Here is an 18,606-nt window from a genome sequence, read left to right on the forward strand (position 1 = left end):
TCAAGGATTAAGGATCCAGGATCAAGGATCAAGGATCCAGGATCAAGGTCGAGGATCAAGGATCAAGGATCAAGGATCCAGGATCAAGGATCAAGGTCAAGGATAAAAGATCAAGGATCAAGGATCAAGGTCAAAGATAAAGGATAAAGGATAAAGGATAAAGGATAAAGGATAAAAGATAAAGGATAAAGGATAAAGGATAAAAGATAAAGGATAAAGGATAAAGGATAAAGGATAAAGGATAAAGGATAAAGGATAAAGGATAAAGGATAAAGGTCAAGGATCAAGGGTCAAGGGTCAAAGATAAAGGATCAGGGGTCAAGGATCAAGGATCCAGGACCAAGGTCGAGGATCAAGGATCCAGGATTTCTGCCAGGGGCCAATATCAGGTGTGCCAGGTGAGGTGGGCACTGCTGGCACAGCTCTCTGGGCAGCAGCAGCTCTGGAACATGGGATAAATTAGAAAACCTGCCCCTGAAATGTGCTGCTCCTCTGCCTCTCGCTGTCCCTTCCTGCCCCACGCTTCTTTCTTCCCTGAATTTCTACTCTGAGATTTGTGTTCAGCCAACAGTGCCCATCAGGCAGTGCTTTCAAGGCACTTCCTCCCCATTCATGGAGAGTATTAAAACCAAAATGCAGCAGACCTGGTGGCTTTTGCTGCCTTGTGGCACTGCTGCAGCTCCCCAGAAAAGTCTCTTTTCCCCTCGTGTGCTTTGCTGTGAGCGCTCCCTGGGCAATCCCACAAAGCAGGAACACATCCACCTTTTCCACGCTTTTGGCCTCATCACCATAAAGGATGTTTTGTGTTTTTGGCCGGTGTGATAACAGCAAAATCCCTGTTCTGCTGCAATTAACTTTCACTGAGAACAGCAGAGGAGCAGAGCTCAGGGAGCATTTCCAGCAGGGGCAGGGAGAGTTTCCCACTGCTGTGGCACCGCTGTCCTCGGGCACTGCTGGAGTTTGTGTGTTTGCACACAGCCCACGGGCTGTAATTACACACCCCGAGCTGCTCCTGCCTCCCTCCCAGCAAAGACATAACCTCACTTTCTGGAGGGAGGTGGGAGGGGATGAGAAAGAGAAAATAATGTGGCTCCAGTCCATCCCCAGAGGGGAGATCAGTGAGGACACAGTCTAGACAGGGGCTGGACAGCAGGAGCTGGAATTCCCGTCTTTCTTGTTTTCACCTTTCCAGGGCAGGCAGTGCCTCAGTTCCTGTGTCTCCCTCAGCTCCTAAGAGGCACCAACTTGCAGGTTCCAGGCTTAAAAAACCCCCCCCAAACCAGGACTACTTGTTGAGCTTTAAAACACCTTTTAAATTACACTTTCTCTGCACAGACTTTATTTCAGCTTCCACTGGTGGCAGCCTTTGGAGAACTGAACAACAGAAAATTCATAGCCATCCAAAAGCCTCTGAGATTTTGTTTTGCAGGGAAAAGAGGTTTATGTGTTGTGGAGAAAATGAGGAGGATTGAGAAAAGAGTTCTGAGCTTCAAAGTGGTGCTGCATGAATGTTTTCAACAGGACTGCACGAATTATCCACGACAAGAATGGGAAAGAAAAGGAAAAGCACAGTAAACCAAAGTACAGGGCTGCAATGATGGCACAGGGGAAATAAAGCTTCAGTGTATCCCAGCAACAGGGGAAAAGCCTCACAGTGCAGTTCAGGGGAACTTTATAACATGAAAAGTAAGGAATTTGGGATTGAAAGTAGAAAAGAGAAACGGGGTTTAAACAGGCAAAGTGAAGGCTGCATTGCTTGGTGATGTAGAAGGAGGAAAGTTTACAAGAGGGTGTGTGGTGTGGCACTGGTGGGTAAGAGAGGGCAAATGAACCAGGAGAAATGACCGACAGATTCAGTCTGTGAAATTCAACTTTCTGAAGGAAATTCCGGTCCTTTTCCAGGAGCAGACGTGGATGTAGGAACCCAAGAGCTCATGTAGCACCCAAGGCTGGTGGGTGTGAGTGGGTAACTCCACACGCAACTCCTGCTCTGCTCTTCCACCTAACTGAGAGATTCCTTTTTCCCCAAATGAGCACAGTGCATGCACTTACTGTGAACTGGGTACCAACAATGGGATTCCTTAAAAATCCACTTAAAATAAAACCTATTAATTGTTTAATTACCTTTTACACGAGACTCCACTTACTTATCTGACATAGCAATTTGTTCCAGCATGGCAGAGCCCGTGTTTGTCTTCCAGTTCCCGGATATGGAAGTTCTCCTGCAAGGGGGAAAACATTACAAAGACAGCCAGAGGTTTCACATCCTCGTTATCAAATGACTCTGCCTTCCCATGAGTGCAGCAGCAGGACTGACACCTTGTTCCTTGCTGGCAGCTTGTGACAGGACATCTGAGCCATCAGGGGTTCTAGGAGCATTCTCTGGAATAATTTGTACTGGAGCTACAAAGAATGGCTGTGAGGTTTCTGTTCCCCATTTATTTATTTAAGATTTATCTTACAGAACCCAGCCTGCTTTGGTGAAGGGGCAGTGTTAGAAATGAGCTGGTGCCAGCTACAAAGGCACTGAATTATCTGTAACACGCTGGTACTGCAAAGGTCAATGTCAAGGAGCTTCAGCTTCTCCTGTCAAACCCACCTAACTGTGTCCCAACACTTGAAAAGCAACATATCAATGTTTCTAACACCTCTGAAATTATCTCAGATGTGTTTTGGAGCTGGATTTTGGTTTCTCCCCCAGTGTTCCCTCTTTGCTATTTACTGATATAACTTAAACACTCTGTGTCAGTTCACCTTCTTCTGTTTACCCTCTAAGAAAGAAAATAAAAAATCCATGTGAAGTTTTTTTTCCTCCTTAGGACCTTAGGACTGCTACCAAGGCTGAGAAGATGACTGCTTTGTGAAAGTTAAATGCTGTACTGGGAATAGGTTATGGATACAAGTTATGAAGTGTTTCCAGTTAGTAAAATCAAGGGAACATCTGCAATGTATTAAAAGTGTATCAGGCAGCAGCCAGAGCTTTCTCTCCATTTTTCCATTAAGTTAATTATGAGGGTCAGTAGCAATTGTGGGGGAATGTTGACTTTTCTCTGGGTCACTCATAAAGATTGCTTGGCTTAAAGCATAAAGTTTTTCTGTGATGCCATATCCTTTGTTGCTGTGGGAGGAAAGAGAGAAGAGAAGAGAAGAGAAGAGAAGAGAGAGAAGAGAAGAGAAGAGAAGAGAAGAGAAGAGAAGAGAAGAAAGAGAAGAGAAGAGAAGAGAAGAGAAGAGAAGAGAAGAGAAGAGAAGAGAAGAGAAGAGAAGAGAAGAGAAGAGAAGAGAAGAGAAGAGAAGAGAAGAGAAAGAGAAGAGAAGAGATAAGAGAAGAGAAGAGAAGAGAAGAGAAGAGAAGAGAAGAGAAGAGAAGAGAAGAGAAGAGAAGAGAAGAAAGAGAAGAGAGAGAAGAGAAGAGAAGAGAAGAGAAGAGAAGAGAAGAGAAGAGAGAGAAGAGAAGAGAAGGAGAAAGAGAAGAGAAGAAAAGAGAAGAGAAGAAAGAGAAGAGAAGGAAGGAAGAGAAAGAGAAAAGAGAAAAGAGAAAAGAGAGAAAGAGAAAAGAGAAAAGAGAAAAGAGAAAAGAGAAAGAGAGAAAAGAGAAAAGAGAAAAGAGAAGAGAAAGAAAAGAGAAAAGAGAAAAGAGAAGATGCTTGTTGAATGTTGTGTTTAAGGAAACCTTGCCCACAAAGAGGTTATGTTGTGATTTCAACTCTATTTTTAAAGGTGGTGTTTATATACATGTGCCTGCTTAAAAATGAATAATTTTAGATTCATTACTACCCTACACAGACGTTCTGCATCAGAGAGAAAATCCCACAAATCACAGTTCAACCCTCTTGCAGGCTTCTCACAGGAATTCATCAGGATGAACTCTTTTAGGTGTCTTTTAGGAAGGAGGATGTGACCAAACCAGGGGGGAAGTTATCCTGAAGGCCTTTAGGAAGTGTTTGGTTCAAGAAGCTCAGCTGCAGTGATGGAAGCCCAGCACCACTGACTAGAGAGGGCAAAGCTGGTTCGATTTAAGCCCTGTTTTCCCTCCACACTGGGAAAAGCTCCTGCAGGAGTCTCCCAGGGGGTGCCTGGCTGGCTGTGAGGATGCTGCAGGGATCAGAGCAGGGCTGGGGAATGCTGTGGACACAGAATTCACTGGTGGAATCTCAGGAGACTGTGGGCTTGACACAGATGAACTCCAGAAGGAGGGATCATGGTGAACTGATCCAGAACTACCCAGCCAGACAGCCTAAGCCCTGGGGAGGATTTCTGTAATTATATATATGAAATATGTAGGTTTCCCACTGTTCTTCACTTCTGATAATTGTCAAGAGTCTTTCACATCATTATTTCCTCCTCTTTAACCAAACACTGAACAGCAAACAGAACAACTCCTACACCTTTAAGTGCTTTACACTTAGGCTTAACATGTTTGCACTGGATTTGGTCTTTGCAAGAAGGAAGAACTGTTTTAGAATTGCTAAACAATTCATAGTAACTTGAGCTTCCCCTTTTCCAACACCTTCCTGCTTTATTTAGTAGCATTTACAGTATCCAATCCAAACTGCTGGGACAGGGACTTGTCATCAGAGAAATATGAAGAAATGTCTGCCTACTATTCCTGGGTAGGCAGCCTGCTTCTGTGGTTTGATCCTCCAGCACTACTCCTGTGCTTGATGTGCTTCACTTTTGGTTTATTGACATTTGGATCAAAGAGCTGTAAGCCCTGGACTCGCAGTCCTGCTGGTGGAGGGGAGATTCAGATCCAGGGCTTTTGTATTTCTGTTTTTCTACGTTGTGTGTGACCCTTTTAAACTGGATTTCCTTGAAGCCATCAGAATGCTCAGGTTGCCCAGGGCAGTTGAGTGTGTGTCACCAGCCTCCGGAGGGGCTGTGGTATTTACAGGGATCCTGGCCTGCTTTTTTGGCCATAATCTCTGCTGACAGACGATAAGCACCAGTGTTTGGTGACTCATGGATCCACTTAAACCACAATTTCCCACAGAATTATAAAACCCAGGCTCTTAATAACTCTCTTTAAACTACAAAAACAAATGTTCAGCTGGTATTTTTTGTGGTGGCTCTCTAAGTGCTCTGTTCCTGTGTCACAGAGCAAAATGAGAACCAGCTGTAGAACAATATTCTACTGACATCATGTATATGTATGTGCTCATGAAGAATTCTTCAGACATTTGGTAAATCTTCTCCTTTCCACGCTGCTTTGTAATAACGAATCAGTATTTCATTTTGGTGTGTGATTTAAGTGTATGAAAGACTCAAGAGAAAAAAAATTGCTAGGCTTTTAGCATTTGGATGAACCCGGAGTTTCTGAGTAGAAACTTAAAAATAAATGAAAGGTAGGAGGAACAGGCTGTCATTTAAACTTATTTTTGCTGTCCTTAGGCCAACTGCTTCTTCTGCAAAGAAGAAACATTTATGTTTCAGAATGATAAATTTACTGTGGCTGACTCTTCCAAAATTATTCCTGACGCTGAACAGCATTTAAATTTCAAGTCAAAGGGGAAAAAAAAAGCGGGGCTGTCTTCTACAAAATGTTGTAGCCCAATTTCTATCACAGGGGATGAGCTCAATATTGCATCTGGTACCCAGCCACGTGCTGGAGACATCAAGAGCTGGGGCTAGTCCCTAAAACTCTGCCCTTGGGAGCTGTAAAAGTGGGAAAAAACAGCTCTGTTTATTGGAGAAGGGGAAAGATGGGCAGCACAACACAAGGAACCTGCCTGTCAGAGCACCGACAGAGAGCAAAGAGAGAAGAAGAGAGAAAAGCGTGGCATGAAAAGTCTGCGGGGGAGAAGAAGGCTGGGACTGGGAGCAGGGGCAGAGCAAGGCTGGGGAATGGCTCTGAGGAGAATCCAAGGGCTGAGGGACATCCTGGGGATTGGGGACAGCTCTGCCATGAGGGGTAAGGACTGAGGGACGGGAAGGTTGAGGCAGTCAGGGAAAACAGCAGGCCTGGAGCAAGGCACGGCCCAGACTGCTGGAGAGAGGGGACACCGCGGGGAGGGACGTGGGGCTGTCAGAAGAAGAAGGGGTGGGTGTCCTCAGAGAGGGGGGAAAGCCAGGAAAAGTCAGGTCTGGAGCAGCAGGGTGAGACAAACAAGCAGCAGAGGAACTGACTCTCCTGGAGATGCTGGGGGATAAGAGCTCCATCATCTGCTGGGGATTCTCCAGCCTGCAGGGAGAGGAGGGGAAGGCCCTACACACCAGGATTCCACAGGGAGCGTGAATCACAGCCCTGTGCCACTGCAAACACGGAACAACAGGGGACTCCAGACACCTCTGGACCCCTGTGAGCCTTCTGAGTGTCCTGCCTTGCCCCGTACAGCCCCAAATCCCCAAGGCGCCGTTTCGGCGGCGTTGGGTGCGTTCTGCGCCCCAGAGGGGACATGAGGACGGAGTGTCCCCCACTGCAGGGTGGCTCTGTCCCCTGGGGACAGCGCTCCCATCACAGCTGGGCTTTCCTGAGGGCTCCCACGTGCCAGGAGCAGGGCAGGGAGCTCTGAGCTGGCTTGGGAAGGCCAAAGCTTGGACGTTCCTTCTCGACGCCCTCAGCGCCGGGTGGGGACAGAGCAGCAGATCCTGTCACAGCAAAGTCTTGGTGACAAGTCAAGAGTGTGTGGCCTTCCAAAATCAACTGAAGGACATAAATTCTTGCCCTTGTCCCACCCTGGACCAAAGTTCCTAATTCTTCATGGCTGTTCTAAATCTGAACATAAACCCCGTCTTTTAAATGATAAAACATTTTATGGATGTGCTTTAACCCAGCTGCAGCTTCAGCTTCTCTCAATATTTATGGTTTACTTGCAATTCTTTGCTGATAAAGGACCTGACTGTACCTTACAAATGATTTACAAGGATTTGCTGATCCCTCCAATGCTCAGGAGCTCCTTGAGAAATATCCCTGTGTCTGGATATATAAATATGTATTTTTATCCATGTTCTGTTGCGTTTTCCCTGCCTCAGGACTGTAAGTGTGAGGGAACAAAGGCACGGGATGCTCTAACTTGTCACAAAATGAGAAATGAAACGAGTGTTTGTCAGATTACACTGCCTGATAATTGAAAGAGTCAAATTCTGCATAAACACAGATACCAGAGCTCAACTGCTGCATCTCAGTGTGGTGTGCTGCTCCAGCTTAACGCAGTCTGAGAAGCTGAAACACCCCTGGAGCCTCTCCTTTAGTCCTGGCCTTTAAACAAACAGCTGGGCTCCAAAATGAGCAGAGGTCTCCGTGCATCTCTGTGAGGGTCACTGCAAGATTGGATTGATTCTTTGATGTGTTATGATGAAAAAAGAGGATTTGTTGCATGGGAGTGTGAGAGTCCAGGTTTGTTTGTGTGAATGAATGCCATCTAACTTATCCTCAGAGGGGAGAAGAAAAATTGGAAGAAAATTTGTCCTTAAATTGATGAAAGGCTATGAAGAAATCCAAATTAATGAGTTCTCCATGAAACCAAGCCCTCTTCCAACTGCTCCTTTCTTTAAATAAAAATAATGAACACAAGTTAGCAGAAAAACCCCTCTGCCAGGCTCACCTGGTGTCTCATTCTCCTCCTCCCAGCCACAACCAACTGACAAAAAGAATTCTGATAAATCCAGAAAGTTTAAAATATTCTTTCCAGAGAGTGTGACAAGGGAGGCATCATCTCAGAGACCCGTCCAGCACTCTTTAATCTCACTGGTGCTTATCAATTTTGAAACAAAAGCAGGAAAGAACATAAGGATTTGGCTCACATGTATGCCTTGTAGTTACTGCCTATTTTTTGGATCCTGATGTCATATTTGGAGTCTATGAAGGGCTCAGTGGTGGCGTAGGTCTGAGTGAGTGCTACCACGCTGGCTATGTCCTGAAAATCGTAGTGGTTGTCTACCTTGATCTGGAGCCATCGAGCCACAAGAACACAGCACAGACAAAAGAAAAAAAGAGCAATTAGGAATAAAAGGTAGAACTCTGTTGCAAATGGCATTCGTGAGAAGCATGGTTTTTTGACAACATTAGAAAAAAAATCTGATATTTTGTCTGATTTCTAGGTTCTGTAACATTCCTGCTTTAAAATATCTATTTTTGTAGGCAAAATATTACCTGCTCATCTGGAGAAAGCAATTTGCAGACACTGGAATTTTATTTTGCTTTCTTTCTTTTTTTTTTTTTTTCTTTTTTTTTTAAATTTTTTTGAAGTGATGTTAGTCAATTATAGATCTGCGGGCCTCAGAATTTTTTTTAGGTGCGACATGCAATCCCAATTGATGTAGATTCTTGCTGGTTCTGGAAATTGCTCAGATTGTGGAATATACGTGGAGCCCACCAGGAATTTTAGCATCATCCCATCAGCTTTTCCCAGGAGGGAGGAGCTGAAGGATCCCGGTACCCTGGTGAGGGTAGCAGAACCATTTTTCTCATTTTTCCCTCTTCTCTGGGGGAGTTGGGCTTTCCAGGGTGGGATTTCCCAGTGTGGGACGCTCTGCTGAGGTGAGGAGTGGCACAAACCCATCGGCTTTGACATCTTGAAAGAAGAGGGGGTGGAAAAGTGGGGAATGCTGATCTAGGGGAGAGGGAGGGGGAGATTTTAGAGGGCAGAGGGAGGACAGAGACATCCCCTGGTGAGGGCAATCCCCGTGGGGAGCTCAGAGCTGGGCAAGCAGGGAGTGAAAGGGGCTCGGGAGAGAAGCCCTGGGGCAGGGGGAACAGGAGAGTGGGAGTGCAGCACACTGATCCAGAGGGAATTCCAGAAGGGAGAGGGAGCAGCAGGATCAGAACTTCCCATGGTGTCCAACACGAGGAGCTGGCAGCTCTGTGCAAGCACAACATCCTCTTTGCTTCTCCTTCTCCTGGGGCTGACAAGGGAACCCGAGGGCCATGGCTGGGTGGGGAGCGTGGCACAGTAAATGGAATTTGGTGGAGATAAATGCCTAAAATCAAAGTATTTGCCCCCAGCTCTCAGATGGAGAAAGATACAGAATAATTTATCATTTGAGAGCCACAAACCAAACACCAGGCCTGGTTTCAACTTGATTTTCTGACCACTGCCTGGCCTGTGGGGGTTTAACTGGGAGCTCTGGAAATGCTGCTGCCAGCAGGGAGGGCTGGGCTTCCAGGGGAACCTTCCTCTGCTCTCTGCTTGCATTTAATCTTGGAGGGGCCTCAATATTTCATAGCTCAAAGAAAAAATATCATTTCTAGACATTTGACATGAGGAACATTTCTGTGCATCATTTCCCCTTTTCTCTAAATGAGAGGTGAATATCCAAAGCACAGCATAAACATTCTAACACTTCACATATGCAATCCACAGAAAGTGCCGTTTAATTAGTGGTTCAGTCTGCCCTCAGTTAAATTGGCTACTGGACTTCCAATGATTTGCTAAATATTAAACAAAGCAAAACAGTCATAGGCAAGAAATAACACACAGATCAGTTTTCTATCTGAAAATAGTGGCAAATATTATGTTCAAGGAGCTTTGGAGATTCAGGATGATAAATGTAACCATCCTCTGATTAATTGTTTTAAAATCTAAACCACTCCTAGCACTGAAGTGTTTTCAGTGAGTGAAGTTACTCTGCAAGGACTAGAAATTGTCACTGCTAGCAGTGAAAATGGGATTTAAATGCTCTCCCATTGGCCCTGCACTGTGAGATAAGCGACACCAAAACATCTGTACTCACCACTGAAATGCAATTACTTTGGAGAAAGAAAGCAGCAGTTATACAGAGGTATGAAACAATCACAGACAACACATCAAGATAGGAAATCAAAGTTCAGTATCAAGCTGAAACCAACAGAGAACCAAGGCAAAACCTTCCCACACTCCCAGCTCCAAAAAGTTGGCTTGTGCAACAGACCTTGACTCTTGAAGAGTTTCAGTGCAGACAATAAATTAACAGACAGGGTTTTGCTTGGAGAAAGCATCTCAGCACAGTTCAAAGCACATCCCACACAGGGCAATCTCAAACTGCAAAGGCCTCGTAAAAATACTCGGGGCATGTTTTTATTTTCCTGAGGAGAGATGCTTTCTTAGCATGGACAGGCAGAGGTTGGCAAGGGGGGATCTGAGAGAGTCTGGGCAGATAAAAGGTGGAATATCGGGGAGGGAATGAGCATGCAGAGGTGAGGGGCAAACCCCAGGCTCCCACATGCACCAAGTAGCGTCTGCACCTTTCCCATGCCTGAGTGAGCATGTCCAATCTTCACCACGACAGGAAAGGTTGGCATTGTGAGCTGGGGGAAACAAAACAGGCACATTAGAGAAGAGAGAGACCACGAGCTCGGTGATTAAACAGCTTCGTTTAGGGAAATTATTCAAGCATGATCGTAACGTGGCCATGTGGAGCCCCAAACTGTTCATCCTCTGTGTTCTGGTGACTTGCTGGGTGTATTTTCTGAGCACAATGTTATTCCCAACACAGCCAGCTGGTGTTCTTAACTTTTCTTAATCATAACATTTTTGTATGTCTTTTAACTTCACTTTTTAAACAGAATTTCTGCTGTTATTATTTTAAGTTTTGCTCCCGTGTTTTCTGACCCACACTCTCCAAAGCTATAATCATTAATGATGCCAAGCTAACCACCTCTTCCCCTTCATTTCCACTACTTAGCAGGGCTGTAAATAAAATTTTCTGACCATTTCTGAAAGCAGTGATGTATAATTCACAAAAATTCGCTTTAAAGGCGTTAATACAGAACATCCAAATTTGCTGGGGAAGGCTCCAGCTTCTGCACAGAATGCAGGGAATAATTTGGAAAAATCCAGCCACTGAGTAGGAAATCAAACATACAGAAAACACTTTATCCAATGAAATGGGAACGCTTCTGTCCCTCCAGAAGTGCTCTGAATGACCAATTTCACTTCCATCATTCACTTAGAAAAGTTTGAGATCTCCCAGTCATGGGCATGGTTGGCACTGCTTTTTTCCACTTTAAATTTCCACATATTGAACCTCTATCAACCAAGGACAAACCTCATTTCACAGAGGAGGTTTATAACTAGAAATAAAAAGCTGGACACCTTCAAGGTGTAATTAAACTGGGCAGCAGCAGGACAGTGTCACAGGCTCCAAACCCTTCCCTTAGTGCCACAATCCAGCACAATAAATACAATCAGAGGCAAAGCTGATGCTCTAGAGCATAAACTGAGAATTGTCGGAGGTTTTATGAGACGTGGATTAGTTTCAGGATAGCCAAAAGCACTTGCATTACACAGAAAGGTCACCTCTGCAGGAATTTGGGAATGAAGCTCTTGCTAAACTGCAGCAACCAAAGTTCCTGCTTAGTCAACATCCAGTCACTGGTGTATCACTTTCAGATTTTAAACCAGGCTCTTTTTTTTCAATATTTGGGGGTAGGAGGGGAACAAATCATTGCCAGACTGGAGATTCATCAGGGCAGCAGCACATTTCTGTGAGTGAGCTGCAAACCACCGCAGCAGGGTCGGAATGGAAACGCTGGCAGAGCTCTGAGCACAGCAGTGCAGATGGCACTGCTGGAATTAAACAGCACCACGGATCTTCCTGTGACCCCAGAGCTGTGGAATCCTCTGCGGGCCACAGGAACTGACACAACTCACATGGAAAAATGGAAAAAAAAGAAAAAAAAAAAGAAAAAAAAAGAAAAAAAAAGAAAAAAAAAGGGAAAAAAAGAAGAAAGAGACAAAAGAAAGAGACAAAAGAAAAAGACAAAAGAAAGAGACAAAAGAAAAAGAAAAAGGAAAAGGAAAAGGAAAAGAAAAAGAAAAAGAAAAAGAAAAAGAAAAAGAAAAAGAAAAAGAAAAAGAAAAAGAAAAAGAAAAAGAAAAAGAAAAAGAAAAAGAAAAAGAAAAAGAAAAAGAAAAAGAAAAAGAAAAAGAAAAAGAAAAAGAAAAAGAAAAAGAAAAAGAAAAAGAAAAAAGAAGAAAAAAAAAGAAAAAGAAAAAGAAAGGGAGAAAAGAAAAAGAAAAAGAAAAAGAAAAAGAAAAAGAAAAAGAAAAAGAAAAAGAAAAAGAAAAAGAAAAAGAAAAAGAAAAAGAAAAAGAAAAAGAAAAAGAAAAAGAAAAAGAAAAAGAAAAAGAAAAAGAAAAAGAAAAAAAAAGAAAAAAGAAGAAAAAAAAAGAAAAAGAAAAAGAAAGGGAGAAAAGAAAAAGAAAAAGAAAAAGAAAAAGAAAAAGAAAAAGAAAAAGAAAAAGAAAAAGAAAAAGAAAAAGAAAAAGAAAAAGAAAAAGAAAAAGAAAAAGAAAAAGAAAAAGAAAAAGAAAAAGAAAAAGAAAAAGAAAAAGAAAAAGAAAAAGAAAAAGAAAAAGAAAAAGAAAAAGAAAAACAAAAACAAAAACAAAAACAAAAAGAAAAAGAAAAACAAAAAGAAAAAGAAAGAAAAAATAGAAAGAAAAAGAAAAAATAGAAAGAAAAACAAAAAAAAAATAGAAAGAAAAAGAAAAAAATAGTTCTTTCTCAGAAAAATACAGTAACATCAATTTTCTCTGGACCCTGATCCTGAGATTCCCCATGCTCCACCACATCCCAGCACAGACTGAGGGAAGAGGCTCTGGATGCTGCAGTTCCAGAGAGGAAAACACCAGGCAGGAAAAAATTCAACAATCCCAGCACTTCTCTGGTTTGTAGCTCTCCCTGGGCCAGGCCCATGAAGCTCAAGAGTTGCTGTTTTGGGGTTTGAGCAGCTTTTCCTTTATTCCTGTTCTGATTTTGATGATCCCAGTTTTCCCTCTGCCACCAACCCATGGCCAGGGGATTGTTCTGCCAACAAAACCTGAAATGTCCCGTGGAAATGAAAGAGAACTTGACCTGAATCCTCCTGTCCCATCTCCCAGTCTGCTCCTTTCTGGTCATTTTGGCAGAACAGGCACTCCCCAGACTATTCCTATTTTTGGAGAACATTATATATGATACAAGTGTGATGGTGACAGTGAAAAATCTACCAGCTCCCCGGATTTCCCTTTAATTTGCATTATAATTACTGATAACTATCATTTATATTATAATTACTGCTATAAAAGCTGTTTGCTTTGAGAAGCATCACTGAGGGCAAAAGGCCATTTTACAAAAATATTGTGGATTTTTGGAAAGCTTTCTTAAATTCAGGAAAGTAAAAATTCTCCTCTGGCAATTAAAAACTGAGGGGAAAACCCAAAGAGCAACCAGAGAAACTGAGAAATCTGCCAAGTCCATAAATGTGAGAGATGGAAATGTCTGCACTGCATGAGCCCTTCCACACACACATAACATACACAAAATGTAGCAGAATAAAAAAAATAGGGTTACCACGACTTCTAACTTCAATAGCAAGGCCATAAACTACCATTATCAATTAGACAGAAACCAGAATATTTGGCAAATGTGGAGCAAAATTTTCCAAATTTATAGTCAGATATGAATATGATTGGATTGGTAATAAATATTGGTAGCAACTGGAAAAACTCCTGGCTCGTTGTGGGAACAATATGCAAGCAGCTGAGAAAACACTGACATTTGCTAATCCAATGCCATTCATCAAAATAACAACAGTGAATATTCAAATTTTACCCAGGGAGGATAAATTTCACTTCTAGATGAGCATGAAAATCTGAAAAGCCAGCTCATTATTCCCTTATTGAAGGTACAAGAGCAGGAATAATTATTATTAATTATGGTTTCTTAGCTTCTCATCTGCATCAGCCTCTTAAAATTGAAGATTTTTTCTACTATGAGCTTGAAAGGCAAATATTTTATTGTATCAGTCTTCAGTATCTGGCCACCTAAAGATTTCATAATTGTGCTTAGCTTATTTTTTACTGTAGAAAGGAATATTTTAGTTTGATAAAAGTCCACAGTACTTCCAATATCACCCTGCCTCATCTGTGGTGCAGGTAATTCAGTGACCCAGTAGGTGGCTACAGAATTAATCAGCACAGTCCCCATCTGGATTGTTGTTTGCATTTTTCCAGGTGGAATGGAAATCCCTACCCTTTCCTACTGGATTTTCTAAGTCTGGTTAATAGAGTGTCATCCTGCAATTAAAAGTCTATTAATTTAAAATGAAACCTTCAAATTTAAGCACCATACACTATGGTGCTCAATGGTTTAAAAGTGCAATTTAAGTATTTTTGAACAATTTCAATACGAGCAGTCTTTTTTTTTTTCCCAAGAGATATAATTTGAATTCTTCTACATTTACTTTGAATTCTTTTAACTGAGACATAGTGTGAAATACAATCAAAGACTTTTATAAAAATAGAACCAGGCAAAGAACATCAGCTAAAAAAAAAGGAAAAAAAACCCTCTGCTGGCAACAGCACAGACAACAGAGTTTTCTGAAGGTGGTATTCACCCTGCTTTCATGTCCTCGGGGCTGAGCTGACTAGAAAAGCCACAACAGGGGAAAAAAAGAGGAGGCGGAGAAGCAGTGACAAAAAACCCCAGATGTTGCATAAACATGACTTACCTCAAGTTCAGTGTTTAAATATTTATCTTTCCAATAATCCCCAAGCAAAGTTCATTTAACCACTCTAGTTCCATGTAATTTATTTGTGGAATATGCATCAGCCTAAATCTAATTTTGCTCTGCTTACTTTGGAGAAAGGAAATTAAAGTGAAATAATGAAGGTGGCCTTTAATTCTTCTTCTTCTTTTTTTTTTTTTCTTTCCCAGAAACAGGCAGGAAGAGCCCTAAATCAATAAACAAGCAGCAGATGTACTTTCTCTGGTCTGTTTGGTTTGCAGAAAACACAATTTCCAGATCAAGTGGGGGCTCAGCCAGGCAGGAGCTCCGTCACCAGCAGGGCCAGCCCAGCCCTGGCCTCTCAGAAAACCTCACCCTGCACCAGCCTCAACAAACACAGGCACAATTTGGGGGATGTGGAGCCACATTTTCCACTTGGCAGCTGAAAGTGGGTGTAAAACCCCCTCTGCGAGGAGTAAGGTTTAATACCCCCAAGCCAAGGAGGAAGCTGACGTGGTTTGTGTTATCTTTTTAGCCAGGGCAGTGAAGACACTGAAAGTTCAAGGGGATAAAAAGAGTAGAGCTTTCATTTGGTAGTGGGAGAGGAAAATGTGCCTTGTCTGTGAGTCCCTGACCCAAAATTGGAGGTTGAGGTGGTTTGTGCATAGGTGCAGTGCAGGTCCCAGGGCCATCAGTGGGAATTGGTGCAGAATTGGGAATTCTGAGATCCCTCTGAGACACCTTTGACCAGCACCTGGAGAGGCTGGGGCTGCTCAGAGCAGCTCCACGTGCTCCCTGAATCCAGGCACGGCTGGAGATGGACTCGGGCTAGGGAGGGACTCCCCCAGATCCCCAGGAGATCCACCCAAAACACCTCTGTGCCCACACTGGTTTGTCTGTTAAAAACCACAGTGATCTAAATCAACACAGGGATCTGATGGCACAAAGTCTGCTGTTCTCAAACTGCACAGCATGAAAACAGAGATTGTCATTAGCAGGGAAAACACAAAGTGTAATTACAGTGAATCAATGACAGCAGCTCCCACCCATCTCGGGAAGAAACTCTGAAGAGAAAAACTCAGCAGAAACAAATTCTATTTTGATTCTATTTGCAGAAACAATTTCTATTTTGACTCTGGTGTGTCAGTGTTGAATTCATCTTTCCACCAACTGTTTGGAAAATTGCTGCCTCGAAAGTCAAGTAACACTTTGCCACCTTGTAAAACAATTACTCAAATTGCTGTGACTATAAGCTGTAAGGATTTTTTACTGTGGTATTTCAGAGGTGACAGCTGTAAATACTCTCCTGTTTGAAGCAGGCTGTAGTTCATACTGGAATCTAAAATCCATGGAAGCTCAGCTATTTGGTGAAATGCTGTTCGAACTCTGAATTTTCAACATGATTGTGCAGGTTTGGTATAGGATGTGTAGTGTGACTTCATCAGGTGAAATGGAAGTTGATTTTAGAGGTAATTGCAACTCCAAATGAGAACCTGGGAGGAAAGAACCAAGTCAAAGCATTGAGCAGGCAACAGATAAATTATTGCTGTGGAAAATCCTGCCTGCTACCATTCTCAAATAACTTCAGTCTCAAGTTCCATTTGCCACAATGAAGAGAAAATCAGACTGATATGGATAAAAAATTGGACTCTGTGCACTGCCAGAAGCTGAAGCACAGAGCAGGCAGCCCAAGCAGAAAACTCTGAGTAGACTCAAACTGCCTGACAGCCTGAAGGGACAATGAGGTGGCCGTGGCGTGTCCCATGGCAATGGAAAACCCTTGGAAAAGGCTCTATGGACAATCCCTGACAGCAGAGCTCAGTGCTCCTTGACACAGCCCCAGGCTGAGTGTGAACTCACACCCACCCCAGAAATGCTGGTGAGAGGGCCCAGGGATGTACAGAGTGGGCAGTGCTGCCTCCTTGGAAAAACGGGCTGGGGAGGGCAGGAGCAGGGCCAGGAGAAAATCCCAGCACAGCCAGGCAAAGGGGGTTATCCTGGAATCCTGGGTTATCCCAAAATCCTGTGTTATCCCCAGCCCTGGGTTATCCCCAGCCCTGGATTATCCCCAGCCCTGGATTATCCCAAAATCCTGGGTTATCCCAAAATCCTGGGTTATCCCAAAATCCTGGGTTATCCCCAGCCCTGGGTTATCCCCAGCCCTGGGTTATCCTACAGCCCTGGGTTATCCCAAAATCCTGAGTTATCCCAAAATCCTGGGTTATCCCCAGCCCTGGGTTATCCTGCAGCCCTGGGTTATCCCAAAATCCTGAGTTATCCCAAAATCCTGGGTTATCCCCAGCCCTGGGTTATCCTGCAGCCCTGGGTTATCCCAAATTCCTGGGTTATCCCCAGCCCTGGGTTATCCTGGAATCCTGGGTTATCCCAAAGTCCTGGGTTATTCCCAAATCCTGGGTTATCCCCAAATCCTGGGTTATCCTTCAGCCCTGGGTTATCCTGAAATTCTGGGTTATCCTCAGCCCTGCATCATCCTGAAATCCTGAGTTTTCCTCACTTCTGGGTTATCCCTAGCCCTGGGTTATTCCCAGCCCTGGGTTATTCCCAGTTCTGGGTTATCCTCAGCCCCAGGTTATCCTGAAATCCCGAGTTTTCCACAGTTCTGGGTTATTCCCAATCCTAGATTTTCCTGCAGCCCTGGGTTATCCTCAAATTCCGAGTTTTCCCCAGTGCTGGGTTATTCCCAGCCCTGGGTTATCCCCAGCCCTCGGTTATCCCCAGCCCTGGGTTATCCTGAAATCCTGAGTTTTCCTCAGTTCTGGGTTATCTCCAGTTCTGAGTTATCCCTTCAGGATAACCTGCGTTATCCTCAGCCCCAGGTTATCCTGAAATCCCGAGTTTTCCTCAGTTCTGGGTTATCCCAGCCCTGGGTTATCCCAGCCCTGGCTTTTCCTGCAGCCAAGGGCTGAGGCTGAGCAGGGATGGGCAGGGTGGGGAAGGGCAGGGAACACCTCGGAGCTCTGCAGAGCTGCCCGTGCCCACCCCAGCTCAGGGTGTGTCCCTCATTCAGCCTCACCTGTCACCTCCAGAGGGCAAAACACCCCCCAAAAACCCCAGTCTGGGGTTCAGGGGAGTCACCCAAGAGCAGGAGCCCAGGGGATTCAGGGCAGGGCTCTGGGGGCTATTAGCAGATAATTAGTGATGGTAATTAACGCCCACACTGCTGTTGGTGGATACAGTCACTGGAAAAAATAACAGGCCCCTGACAAATAGGAAATTTAGTTTTTGCATTCTACACGTTCAGTTGAAAGTGTTTCATCCTCTTCCATGTCTAGAAGACAGTGGACAGCTAATTGGTAACTTGTCATAAAATCACTTTTAAATTTTGTTCTGAACATAATATTCTTGCATTGATGATACAATTAATTTGATTATATAATTAATTTGATTGTACTGGACAGAAAAGACACCTGGAACATAGCTGGACATGTTGTTCTGGAGAATCCTGGACAAAATGTGCCTTAGGGACTGCTAGAGAAGAGTGTTGGCCCAACATATTTCTTTATTATCTGAACTTTGTGACTTGAATTTGATATTGAATTCGATCAAATTTAGATGATCTATAACAGCAGCCCTGTGATGTCCTATGGGAGGCAATCAATGGTTCCCAATTAACTCCTTCATCCCTTCCCAGTCCTGCTGCCCTAGGTGAGGCTGGAGAGTTCCCAGAGGTGCTGATCCCAGGGCCTGACACCCGCCTGGGCTCCCCGGCAAAGCCAACAGCCCTCTTCACCTGTCCCCTCACAGAAAAGAAATCCATTTCTTCCAGGGAAGAGCAGGGATGTTCACACGTCCAAATTATTTTCAGGTGTTAGTCCTGGGCTTGGACCCAAACTTATGATTCAAAGCCAAAACTTTAGACTGGAAAAGTAAAAAAAAAATCCAAGTGTGGCTGTGTGAAATCAGGATATTTTATACAGGATTCCTGCCTCAGTGTTCAGTGTGGATCCAAAGACCGAAAACTAGACCCAGTTCCAATAATTCTGGGTATTTGTGGGGTTTTTTTCTAACAGAGTGTGCCTTGAGGGAGATGGAAATGAAAAAGAATGGGAGCACTAATATTTGTGTAACTGCTCAGAAATGAAATAAACCTGCTGCTGTAAAACATGTGCACTTCTCTCCAAAGGTAACGAGCTACACCTAAACCTCAGCCTCCACAAAATGCATTTTCATGAGCC

The 18,606-nt window shown here is 43.7% G+C and overlaps 1 protein-coding gene across 1 annotated transcript in view; it reads right to left on the reverse strand.

The window, feature by feature from the left end:
• The window catches only part of SYN2 (synapsin II), a 154,514-nt gene that overhangs the window by 31,953 nt on the left and 103,955 nt on the right, over positions 1-18,606 (reverse strand). Inside the window, exons 6-8 of the mRNA XM_063411946.1 lie at positions 10,163-10,225; positions 7,744-7,886; positions 2,148-2,222 (exon numbers count right to left, since the gene is read on the reverse strand). Of these exons, the coding sequence (XP_063268016.1) occupies positions 2,148-2,222; positions 7,744-7,886; positions 10,163-10,225 (281 nt within the window). The remainder of the gene's footprint in view (positions 1-2,147; positions 2,223-7,743; positions 7,887-10,162; positions 10,226-18,606) is intronic.

The sequence above is a fragment of the Prinia subflava genome, chromosome 14 (assembly GCF_021018805.1).
Source record: "Prinia subflava isolate CZ2003 ecotype Zambia chromosome 14, Cam_Psub_1.2, whole genome shotgun sequence".
In the NCBI taxonomy this organism is placed as follows: domain Eukaryota; kingdom Metazoa; phylum Chordata; class Aves; order Passeriformes; family Cisticolidae; genus Prinia; species Prinia subflava.